The following is a 12,528-nucleotide window of genomic DNA, read 5'->3' on the forward strand; positions in this document are numbered from 1 at the left end:
TTCTGTGTTTGTGTTGTTCATGTGGCATGTGTTTTTAAGCATTAATGTGAATGTATCTGTCACCAGTGTCTAAGACAAATTTCCGCTCTGTGACAAACAGAATGGACAATAAAGTTCAACTCAAACTCTAAATTGGTTGCTGAATTACTAGAATCTTGTTGCATGAGATGGTCAAAGCAAATCATTGAGATATTTGAAATGAACTGTTAGAAAACACTGAGCAAATGACCACACTGTCGTTTCACATCTCCCCAGGAGACTTGTGTGCTGTTATTTTACACTATTGCAAGTCAAACAAAATGCTTCTTTTCTGATGAGTGTGATTTATTTCTTGGAGTTTCAGCTAAACAATGTTGTTTTGAGATTTCAAGAACACTTTTTTTTTCTACAAACTTGCGTCAAGATCTCACCAGATTTGTTTACAGTTAGGCTACATAACTTGACTTGTGGTCTGATGATTATTGTGAGAGAATAATGCTTGATGATTTATGTCCTTTTTTCCTCCTTTCATATTTATTTTGGCTGCAATCAGACCAAGTTTAGTATTCTAAGCATGAGGGATTCGTTTGGAAAGATTTTAAAACTATCCAAATCAAGAGGAGCACTGTAACAGCATAATATGATTTATGTCAGAGACTGTTGCTATAAGGAAAGAGGATGAGGAATATTTTATTACATGAATATTTCAGATTTGTGGAAGACCGAAGATTTGAAGCGAATCTGAACCTACTAGCATCAGAAATGAAAGACTTGTTATGGCTTTAAACCAGGGTTGTGTGCCATTCAGAATTAAAGTTAGAATGCCTTTTTAAATTCCAATTCAATTCCTTTGAATTGAATTTGAATTCAGGTATCAAACAGGATACAGAATTGCAATTTGAATGCAAGGAAGTGAAATAAAAATGAATAACTTTTTAAGCTAGAAAATCACAGTTTTTCAATACAAACTATTAACATGTTTGCAAATAATGGGAAAAAAGGCTTGAAAGCCTTGAAGAATGGTTGTTGGATGGATGGATAGCACCTATAATTATTTTTATTAAATTCATACATTTCTTCATATTTTTTAGTTAACTTTTGTGGACCACAGTGGAAAACGTCTCGGTTACGTATGGTAACCCTCGTTCCCTGAGTCCAGGGAACGGAGACGCCTCGTCGGGGGAGTTCACCTGACGAATTGGGATCACGCTAGGGAGCCGATTGCCTTCGAGAGAGTTAACAACGAGCCAATGAAAGAGAAACTGAATTGGCATGCAATATTTGCATTCCGCGGCCCGCCTACCAGCGCGGGTATAAAAGGCGGAAGTAAACATTGCGCAATGCTTTTCGCTGAGGAGCCGAACAGTGTCCAGTCCTCCGCGAAGGTACAGCAACATGGCGACGGGACGAGGCGTCTCCGTTCCCTGGACTCAGGGAACGAGGGTTACCATACGTAACCGAGACGTTCCCTTTCGTCAGCAGGGAACTCCGACGCCTCGTCGGGGGAGTTCCCCTGACGAATTGGGATCCCTACCAAAACGCCATGGTGCTGGCCCCTTCCAGCGCCCAGCTAAGCTACCCTGCAGCAGTTTCCAGAAATTTTGCGGGAGCTAGCTAGGGAATCACACTGCTGTTCCGCAAGACCCAATCAGTGGATATTGGATAACACTGGGAAAGCGTGCCCGTCTCCAAGGAAAATAATAATGGGGGGAACGCTGCGGAAGCTGAGGCAGCCTAGAGGAAGGCCCTCAAATGCACACATGTACTAACCATGTAGGGTAGTGAAACATATGGAAATCCTTGAAGGTAGTCTCAGTCCAGAGGAGTGAGGAGCGTACTCAACAGGGATGACAGAACGTGTCTGTCAAGGGGAAGACACGGCTGAAATGCACGTGGCAATAATGGGTCGCCGCAGGGACCACTGGAAAAGACACCCAGTCTACTAGCAACTCCTTACTGAAGGTAGCAGACCTGGTGCCGGGCGGTCCGCAACGCCTGGCACCGGAGGGGTGATGGAGGAACTCACGAGGTTAGCCGTTTGTTGGGTAACCAACGGAGCAAAAGACGCACGTATCCGCTCACGGAATGGCGTCGCAAGCCGACACACCTATTCCCCCTAATTACTGGCCGTAGCGAGTACTCGGGAGGAAACCGGTTCCACACGTAGGCTATAAAACCTAGCGAACGTGTTCGGTGTCGCCCAGCCCGCAGCTCTACAAATGTCTGTTAGCGAGGCGCCTTGTGCCAGAGCCCAAGAAGTGGCAACACTCCTAGTGGAATGAGCCCGCAACCTGGGTGGGCAGGGCTCACCCTGGGACTCATAAGCCCTGGTGATAGCATCCACTAGCCAGTGGGCTTACCTCTGCTTGGAGACAGCCTTCCCCTTCTGCTGGCCTCCGTAACAAACAAAGAGCTGATCTGAGGTTCTAAAGCTTTGCGTTCTGTCTATATAAACCCGGAGGGCCCGGACAGGACAGAGAAAAGCTAGGGCTGGGTCTGCCTCCTCCTGGGGCAGCGCTTGCAGGTTCACTACCTGGTCCGCGAAGGGAGTGGTAGGAACCTTGGGCACATATCCGAGCCTGGGTCTCAATATAACCTGAGAAAGGCCAGGCCCGAACTCTAGGCACGATTCGTCGACCGAAAATGCCTGCAGATCCCCCACCCTCTTGAAGGAAGCCAATGCTAACAGGAGCGCTGTCTTAATGGACAGGATATTAAGCTCGACTGACAGCAAAGGCTCAAAAGGAGGACTTTGAAGTGCTTTAAGCACCAGAGTTAAGTCCCAAGAGGGTACAGGGTGCAAGTTGCGAGGTGGATTTAGCCTCCTAGCACCCTTGAGGAATCTGATGACCAGGTCGTGCTTCCCCACGGACTTACCTTCAACTACATCGTGATGTGCGGCTATTGCGGCAACATACACTTTAAGGGTGGAGGGAGACAGCCTTCGCTCCAACCCCTGTTGTAGGAAGGAGAGCACGACTCTGATCGGGCAAGTTCGTGGGTTCTCCCCATGGGAAGAACACCAGCCGACAAACAGGTTCCACTTCAGAGCATAGAGGCGCCTCGTAGAGGGGGCTCTAGCTGAAGAGATGGTATCTACCACTGCCTGTGGCAGGCCATCTAGAACCTCCGCGTCCCGTCCAGGGACCAGACATGGAGTTTCCAGAGGTCTGGACGCGGGTGCCACAGAGTGCCCCGTCTCTGAGAAAGAAGGTCCTTCCTCAGAGGAATCGGCCAAGGAGGGGCTGTCGCGAGGAGCATGAGTTCTGGGAACCAAGTCCGGGTTGGCCAATACGGGGCTACCAAAAGGACCTGCTCCTCGTCCTCCCTGACCTTGCACAGTGTCTGTGCAAGAAGGCTCACTGGGGGGAACGCATATTTGCGTAAGTCCCGGGGCCAGCTGTGTGCCAGAGCATCCGTGCCGAGAGTTCCTTCGGTCAGGGAGTAATACCACTGGCAATGGGTCGTGTCCGGAGAGGCAAACAGGTCTACCTGTGTGGCTCCGAAGATTCGCCAAATCAGCTGGACCACCTGGGGATGGAGTCGCCATTCTCCCGGAAGGGGAGGCAGACGTAAAAGCTCGTCGGCCACAGCATTGAACTCCCCTGGGTCATGAACGGCACGAAGCGACCTCAGATGCTTCTGACTCCACAGGAGGAGGTGGGAGGCGAGTCGCGACATACGACGGGAGCGTAGACCACCTTGTCTGTTGATGTACGCAACGGTCGCAGTGCTGTCCGTACGGACCAGTACGTGTTTGTGTCTGAGAAACCCCTTGAGGCGACACAAAGCTAGACGTACTGCTTGCAACTCTAGGCAGTTGATGTGCCAATGCAGATGGGGCCCCGTCCACAGACCCGAGACTGCATGCCCTTTGTACGTGGCCCCCCAGCCCTTGGCAGAAGCATCTGTGAAAACCACAGCATGCCTGGAAACCTGGACTAGGGGCACTCCGGCCCGTAGAAACACAGGATCCGACCAAGGGGTTAAGGTTTGGCGACAGTGCGGGGTGACTTTGACCCGGAACGTGCCGCTCTGCCACGCCCACCTCGGGACTCGATCGCGAAGCCAGTGCTGGAGCGGTCTCATATGCAACAGGCCGAGCGGCGTTACTGCGGCTGCGGCTGCCATATGCCCCAGGAGCCTCTGAAACTGTTTCAGTGGGACCACTGACTTGCCTCGAAAAAACTTGAGGCAGTTGAGCACTGACTGGACGCGTTCCTCCGTGAGGCGCGCAGTCTGGGCGACCGAGTCCAGTTCCATACCGAGATAAGAGATCCTCTGCACAGGGGAGAGTTTGCTCTTGTCCCAGTTGACCCGAAGCCCCAACCGACTGAGGAGCCGGAGCACCATGTCCCTGTGATCGCACAACACATCCCGCGAGTGCGCCAGAATGAGCCAGTCGTCGAGATAGTTGAGAATGCGAACGCCTTGTTCTCTCATGGGAACAATGGCCGCCTCCGCGACTTTCGTGAAGACACAGGGCGACAGGGCCAGCCCGAAGGGTAGGACCTTGTACTGATATGCTCGACCCTCGAAAGCAAACCGAAGAAATGGTCTGTGTCGGGGAAGAATCGAGACATGAAAGTACGCATCCTTCAGGTCGATCGCTGCAAACCAATCCTGGGGACGGATGCATTCGAAAATGCGTTTCTGCGTGAGCATCTTGAACGGGAGCTTGTGCAGGGCCCGATTCAATACACGCAGGTCCAGGATTGGCCGTAACCCACCGCCTTTCTTGGGTACAATGAAGTAAGGGCTGTAAAACCCTGACCTCATATCGGCTGGAGGGACCGGCTCGATCGCGTCCTTCGCCAGCAGGGCGTCGATCTCTTTCCGCAAGACCGGAGCATCCACTGGACGCACACGGGTGAAGCTCCCTGAACTTGGGAGGCCGGCGTGCAAACTGAATTGCATAGCCGAGCCGAATTGTGCGAATGAGCCAGTGCGACGGTCTCGGGAGCGCTAGCCAGGCTCCGAGAAACTGCCGCAACGAGCCCACCCGGACCGCCGGCGTACCCGCGGAGGGGCAGCGAGGCGGAAGGCAGGGACACGGCTCCGGTGGCATTGTAGCGGCCGAGAGCGGGGTCTGAGTGTGTACTTGAACAACACCTACCTGCTTCCACCGAGGGACAGACGGCAGAGAAGACCCGAAAGTGTTCTGCTGCGGGCTGTCGCCTGGCGAGAGAAGGGGAGGAGACAAGAAGCGGGCCCCAAGGGCGGCTGCTGGCCTCGACGCCTTCTCGCCCAGCGGCAGACAGGAGTGGTGTGACCGAGGTGGCGCCACTGCTATCTGAGAGTTGGGGAGAGGGGACTGAGAGTGGCGAGACCCGAGGGTGGCGCACACTGCCGTCCCACTCTGTAACGGGAGAGACTGCTTGTTCAGCAGACCCAACCGTGAATGACCCAGAGGAGGAAGAAACTGCTCTTTTAATGAAGTTTTGGGTACCACCGACCGGCTGGTCGGCGGCGGAACAGAAAAAACAAACACAGGATTCTCCACCCGGCCCTCCCCCGGGGGAAGGAGGGGAGCAGAGGCCCCCTCCTGAAGAGCAGCTGTTCGGTCCTCTGGGTCGCCCGTCTCAGGAACGCTTCTTCCCTCTGGTGTTCTTCTTGGGGGTCGAAGACGGCTGAGCGGGCGGGGGAGCCCTCTTGCGACCGGCACCCCGCCTCCTGGGTTTAGACTGCTGCCCAGGAGGAGGAGCAGAGGGGGCCGCAGGAGGGCGCCCTCGGCGACGAGCAGCCTGAGGTTCCTCGGCCGCAGAAGACGGACCAGCAGCAGTCCGCTTCCTGGGCAGGACATGCCGAAGCGCCTCAGACTGCTTCTGGGCGGTGGAGAACTCTTGGGCGAAGTCCCCCACCGCGTCGCCGAAAAGGCCCCCTCGGGATATGGGAGCATTCAGAAATCTAGCTCTTTCTGAATCTCGCATATCCGCGAGGGTAAGCCAAAGGTGGCGCTCCTGGACCACCAAAGTGGACATCGCCCGTCCCAGAGAACGTGCGGTGACTTTCGTCGCCCGGAGGGCGAAGTCCGTCGCCACACGCAGCTCCTGCAGCACCCCTGGGTCGGGACCACCCTGCTGCATGTCATGAAGCGCTTTGGCCTGGTGGACCTGAAGCAACGCCATGGCATGCAGGGCGGAAGCGGCTTCTCCACACGCCGTGTAAGCCTTCCCGGTGAGACCGGAGGAGAACCTACAGGCGCGGGAGGGGAGTGAAGGGGCACCCCGCCAAGTGGAAGCGGTCTTCGGACACAGCTGCATCGCTACTGACCGCTCCACTGGGGGGATTCCCTCGTATCCCTTAGCCGCCCCACCATCCAGGGTGGTGAGGGAGGAGGAATGAGAAGGTCTATTTCTGGCAGCCAGGGCGTGGACGTGCCGTCCACGACTTCGTCAACTCCTCATGCACTTCCGGGAAGAATGGGACCGGAGCGGGACGCTGAGAACCAGCGCGGGCCGCCCCGATACACCAATCATCAAGCCGCGAAGGTTCGGGACACGGTGGAGGGTTCCACACGAGCCCGACATTCGCGGCCGCCCGGGCAAGCATAGCGGCCAACTCAGGATCCGGCTCGGCCGCAGCCACCACACCCGAAGGGGGTAGACCCGCCGAGTCGTCACCTGAGGATGACCGCTCTCCCTCCGATGCAGCGATAGACATCGCACCGTCAGGTGGCGCCCCGGAGACTACCGGAACCGCCCGGGGCGGCACCAGCGGCTCCAACGGGGGCACTGATGGCAACGGCGCTACTGAGGAGTGGGAATCTCGTGAGGATCTTTCACCTGGCTAGATATTCCGCACTGAAACCCTCACACGCTCACCAACAGCCACAGCCGAAGTAGCCGCCCGCTGGACTGAACCAGCAGACGAACTAGAACGGGTGTAGACTGAAGGGACACCCTCAGCAATTTTCTGCTGAAGGATTGTAAGTCTCGAGCGGAGCGCCGCCAGAGTCATGTTCCCACAATGAGAACATGACTCGTTCACAAATGCTGCCTCTGCGTGTGCTAAGCCCAAACACGAGACACAGTAATTGTGACCATCACCCTGCGATAGAAGTCTACCACATCCAGAAACGCACGGGCGAGATGACATCTTTGTCACGTAGACAAAGGCGCAGGTCGCCCGTAAAAGCTCTTTTAGAAAAGAGAGAGACCTCTCTTTTATGTGCCGAAGCACACAGGGACCCACCGCGGCCACACACGGGGAAACTGCAAGCCTGTGTGGGCACTCAATACCAGCCGTGAAAACGGCTTTTTGTTTACTCAAAAACAAGCGCGGCTGGCAACAGGAAGCGGCGATCGCTGATGAGCGCTGTAACACCGGCAGAGAGAGGGCTCTTTTCCAGAAGAGGACTCGTTGAAAAACACTCTTTTTTGGCACTCAGGCGAAGGAAACAGCAGAAATGAATCCTGTTCGGCTCCGAGGCGATAAGCATTGCGCAATGTTTACTTCCGCCTTTTATACCCGCGCTGGTAGGCGGGCCGCGGAATGCAAATATTGCATGCCAATTCAGTTTCTCTTTCATTGGCTCGTTGTTAACTCTCTCGAAGGCAATTGGCTCCCTAGCGTGATCCCAATTCGTCAGGGGAACTCCCCCGACGAGGCGTCGGAGTTCCCTGCTGACGAAAGGGAAACAGTTTTTCACAGAATGCTTTATCTGTGTTTATTTTATTTTCATTTACAAATCTATATATTCTTCTTCCTGTCATTTTGAATTCAAATTTCAGTTCATCTTCCTGTAGGGCGTAGCTAATTCAATTCAAAATTACACTCGTAAATCGAAAGGGAGCCAATTTTTCACTTCTGATTTTTGCTTACTTATCATCGTATACAGTATGAACAGAGGGTCGCATGGTACATCATTACTATTTCCCATTTTTTTAGGAGCTGAGACCATCAAGAAATACTGGAGCCGATATTATCAAGGTTCCCAAGGTGTAGTGTTTGTCCTCAATAGTGCTGGATCAGATGAAGAGATGGAGGCTTCCCGGTCTGAGCTCCACTTGGCCATGCAGCATCCTCAGCTGTGCACCCTTCCTTTCCTCATCCTCGCCAACCACCAGGATTCACCAGCTGCCCGCTCTGTGTTGGAGGTATGGTAACTTTCCACACCAAATATAGCTCTATGTTAAGTGCCGACCATCTTCTCTGTGATTCGCTGCTGTTGAGGGTTGCTGGCCTCTGTTTGTACACACTCTCTGAAGTGTTTGGACTGAGCAATGGGAAGCGTGGTTTTTGGAAAGCGTCCTGTTGCCATGTAATAAGAGCTGATGTTTATGGTCAGTTTTGGAAGATGACTGACCAGGGCTGGGATAGGATGTTGTGTGGTGCTCCCCCTCCCTACTGCATCACAGAACCAGAGCTGATGGTGTAAACATGCTGTGACGTGGGCTGGCTGACTAATAGTCTTTTTCCACACGCTGAGAAAACCTGATAGAGTTTGTTCTCCTCAGGAGGAAGTATGCTGCAGGAGGCACTTTAAGTTTTCCAAGTATGTATTAAATCTAGACATGGACATAAGTATGACAGTTTGGTGCTGGAGTTATGCATCCGAGACAGGAAATTATCAATCTATATACATACCATGAGTACACATTTTTACAGGCTGCCAGAATTTAAACTTTAATGTCACATTTTAACATGCTTGGTCAACGTTCAACATGCTTGGCTGAATATTTGGAACAAGTAATATTTGTTGTCAATCACTGATAAATTATTAATAAAATTAATAAATAAGTGACCCGATCTGGCGAAATGAGTCGGAAGTCGCAACGTTCCATTTTAAGATATGGGCCGATTATGTGGAAAAACAATAAAAAAATAATATAATTTTTTTAGTTTTTGTTTTTTGTGCTAAATTTCAAAGAACAGACATTAAAAAATAATCTCCTAAAGTTTTATAGTCCAGATAATTGAGTAAAGGTATTTAAATGACTATTAAAGTTTACAAAGTTTTACTAAATTCGCTGGAAATGAATATTGCTTTTCTCAACTCCTCTCGTCACCTCTGAGCATTTCCCGGGTATCCCCTGAAAAGTCTCTGCTCTCCAAATATGGTGTTACACATTGTATAGAACCAAACAGCCATAGTTTTATGTTTCTTTTCAGGCTTATACACTTACATAACAACTCCCTTAATGGTGGATGGAATTAAGAAGGTAATATTTTACACCTATTTATAATATTTTTATTTGCAAATGGGTCTTTATCTATGGAAAATAAAACATAGATACGTAAAAAATAGACACTTTAGACCTATTTATCACCGCAATATTTTGCAATATAGGTTTGTTTTTTAATAAAATAAAAATCTACTAATCTATTGATTGAAAAAAGACACCAATGTCAGGCTTGACACAAGTTCCGCATATAAAGGCTACTTTGGGGTTCGGGGTGCAGATTCAGGTAGTTCTCAATAACTCACTCCTAAAAAACATTTCATCGTGTCCTTTGTAAATGAAAGTAGTAACCCGGAAAATAACTTTCTCATAGCGATGCAGCTCTATCGACAATTTGACAAATGTTGCACTGCAGCTTTTCTTACATTACATGCTGCTTATGCATGCGCTGTGAAACTGGCCTAAGTAAAGGGAAGAGCATTTACTCACTGTGGTTGCATGTGAAAGTGACACCTGCCTTCTTCCAGTGCGGTTGTGTTCGGTGTGGGATGTTTTGGCTAGCCACCTCCACTTTCTACTTGTGTTTACTTGAAGAGGCTCGTATTGTGGTCGCAGTGAGAACTCAATTGGCAGTGAGAGAAGGAGCCTGCAAAGTATTTCAGACAAGCCTGTTGCCAATTCTTGACATAAGGAAATATGCTGGAGAGGTTTTTGAAAGCTTAGGCCCTGAAGATGGAAGTGAGTATCACACTATACTCGAGTGTGCATTGTTGTGCAACAGGCATAAAGTAATTACAAACATTGTCTGCTGGAATGCTTAGCATGTCAGAGAGGATTTTACTGACAACTACTAATGAAAAATAACAAAAACTTAGACACTGGTCCCCTTTGATTTGTAAAGTGTATAAGCCTATAGGGTTGTGTGCCACCCGGTCCGCAGATATCCTGATATTGACTAACAGCACGCGTGACATGTACTGTGTGAGTGCATGCTGAGGAAACTCTTGTATTTGGTGTTGACTTCACTCAGTTGGTGGTCAACCGAGAGAGACCACACAGACCCCTCTTTTGTTTAAGCTCATAAATGTGGTCAGTTGCATCTGATCAGCGCAAACCACATTACTGGGGAGTTTGCCATGTGTTGGTCTATTTTTAGAAGTTGAAGTCACAGCGCTTGACCTCTTTTAGCTGTTTGCAAACACTTCCAGAGCCACGTGAGTTTGGCTTAGAGAGGCAGTGAGCTCTGCCACAGGTCTTTTATTTGATTGCGGTGTCATCTATTCCTGTTGTAGGCATACTGTGTGACCTGTCACAGTGAGTCCAACAGGTCGATCCTCACTTATCTCTGACATACTTGGCAATCGCATTGAATGGGATATGGCCTGACTTAGTTTACATCTGTGTGTGGAAGAGAGTGTCCTTTAACTGTCCTAGGATGTACAGTGTTTGAATTGTCACCTCTTTTTGTTTTGTGTTATGTTTTTTTTTTTTTTTTTTTTGTCTTCTGAATATAATTTTATTTTTTTGTCTTTAATAAATACATTAAATGGTGTCATGCTGTCTGTGCTTGTACTCTGTGTGTGTGTGTGTGTGTGTGTGTGTGTGTGTGTGTGTGTGTGAGAGAGAGAGAGAGGCAAGAGAGAAAGAGTGTGGTTGTGGTTGACCTATCAAAGCAGAGAGGCGGAATAGCAGAGCAGGATATCCGAGACAGGTTTGATCCCTGAGAGGGGAACTGGCATTTGTAGTTGCATTTCTCGCTTCCTTCTTCCTCACCTCTTTGCCCCACACACTCCTTTCATTCAAAAGATTGCACATTTAAATGTTTACATGTTTTATTTTGGATCTTGTTTCACATCTATTTGAAGCAGAAGCGCTTCACATTCTCTTAGGTTTTGAAATGCTTGCACCTGAACATTTCAAGATTCGCCATAATAAAAAGCTTCAGATAGTTGAATCTTAGTTCAAACAAACCTTTCAAGCATTACGTGCCATCATAAATAATCCAGATGTCTTGTTGAGGTGCTTTCGTGCAGAACTTGCATACTTAATATTAAATGAAAGATACTAAATGTCTCTCAGTGCGTGTACAAACAAATTGTTTGCTTAACTCTTCATGTGAGAAAAGGGTTAGATAAAGATGGACAAGCTAAGTTAGAATATTCATCTTTGTAGATTAATTCAACTTTCTTAATTGTTGTGCACCATGCCATCTGATTTCATTATAATTCTTCTCAGATGTATTTGGGGTTGTAAGATGTCCTTTGTTTTTGTATAGCAGGTGTTGTTGTGAATTTGTGGTCAAAAGAACATGATCCAAACTCATGAGGTTTACCGCAAAGGCTCAGTCACCTGGCCAGAGAGGTGCAGAGACTAAACACCCTTCAAACTCTGAGTCATGATGTATAATCATCAGGTCATTACTGCCCACTGAGCAGCTACACAACTGACTCTGATTCTTCTCTCAGAAGTGCCACTGCCATCTTTCATAACTGACCGGATTTGAGCTTTCATCAGAAATTCGAAGGCTAAAATATCATTTGAACGTTGTGACGCTAGCATCTTAAGCCGTTGAGAAACTTTTCTGGACTATGATGAGTTGATTCACGTCACACTAAATGCTGTTTACAGAGAGACTGGTTTAGATGTTTTGTACATTGAAGTATTTTTTATGCTGATATGTAACAGGTATTATTTGTTTCTGGTAAATAGTTTTAAAGATAAGTTGTATTTAGGTTTTCCCAAGCATAGCAACACCCAGTGTGTACACTCTGCATTCTGTTTTGTTGCAAGCTAGTTATTAGCACTGCCCGGTATCGTTTTATGGCATAATGTTGGCGACTTCTCATTTTTACATTGCCGCAGTGAAGTTTAAAAGACTCGTTGGACCTGTAAAGTCCTCACTAGGGCCCTGTGTGCGACTTTTTTTCAGGAGGGAAATATTCATGGGACGGAATTCCTTGTTGACACCAACCTCCTGCTGTTGGGGCCCAAGGAGGAAGTGAGCAGAGAGAGGGGCGTCATATGTTGATACAACACCTCAACAAAGCACGCTGTGTGGATGTTTTCCCCCATGCACTGTTTCTTGTTTTATGAAGGTTCCTGCATGAATGCGCAAATGTTGGGCTGAGGAACTGATCTTAGGATAGAGAAGACATCATATTATCAACTGTGAAGAAATCAACCGTAGTTCCACACAGATACTGTGCTGATGTTCTAGAGGTTACATCACAGGTCTGACAACATCACCCTATAAGTCTCCAGATCAATTTTGGATGATCTGATCTAGTGGTCAGCTGATATGTTTACATGCACAACTTTTGTTTCAATCAGAGTTAATTCATTCCCATTGATAAATCTGAATGTAGTGTTTACATGAACTCTAAATAAAGTGATTGGATTGATGTGCGCATTTGTCACAAGCATA

General features: G+C 48.9%; 1 protein-coding gene across 2 annotated transcripts in view; it reads left to right on the forward strand.

Annotated features, from left to right (window-relative positions):
- The window catches only part of arl15a (ADP-ribosylation factor-like 15a), a 169,440-nt gene that overhangs the window by 85,835 nt on the left and 71,077 nt on the right, over positions 1-12,528 (forward strand). The window contains exons 5-6 of one of the 2 annotated variants that reach the window (XM_081364833.1): positions 7,870-8,078; positions 12,034-12,525. In XM_081364833.1, coding sequence (XP_081220959.1) covers positions 7,870-8,078; positions 12,034-12,132 — 308 coding nt within the window. In that variant the 3' untranslated portion in view covers positions 12,133-12,525. Of the gene's footprint in view, positions 1-7,869; positions 8,079-12,033; positions 12,526-12,528 lie in introns of those variants that run through there. The other variant, XM_081364832.1, reaches the window with a different exon arrangement.

The sequence above is a fragment of the Scardinius erythrophthalmus genome (genome assembly GCF_964197995.2).
Source record: "Scardinius erythrophthalmus genome assembly, chromosome: 5".
Classification (NCBI taxonomy): domain Eukaryota; kingdom Metazoa; phylum Chordata; class Actinopteri; order Cypriniformes; family Leuciscidae; genus Scardinius; species Scardinius erythrophthalmus.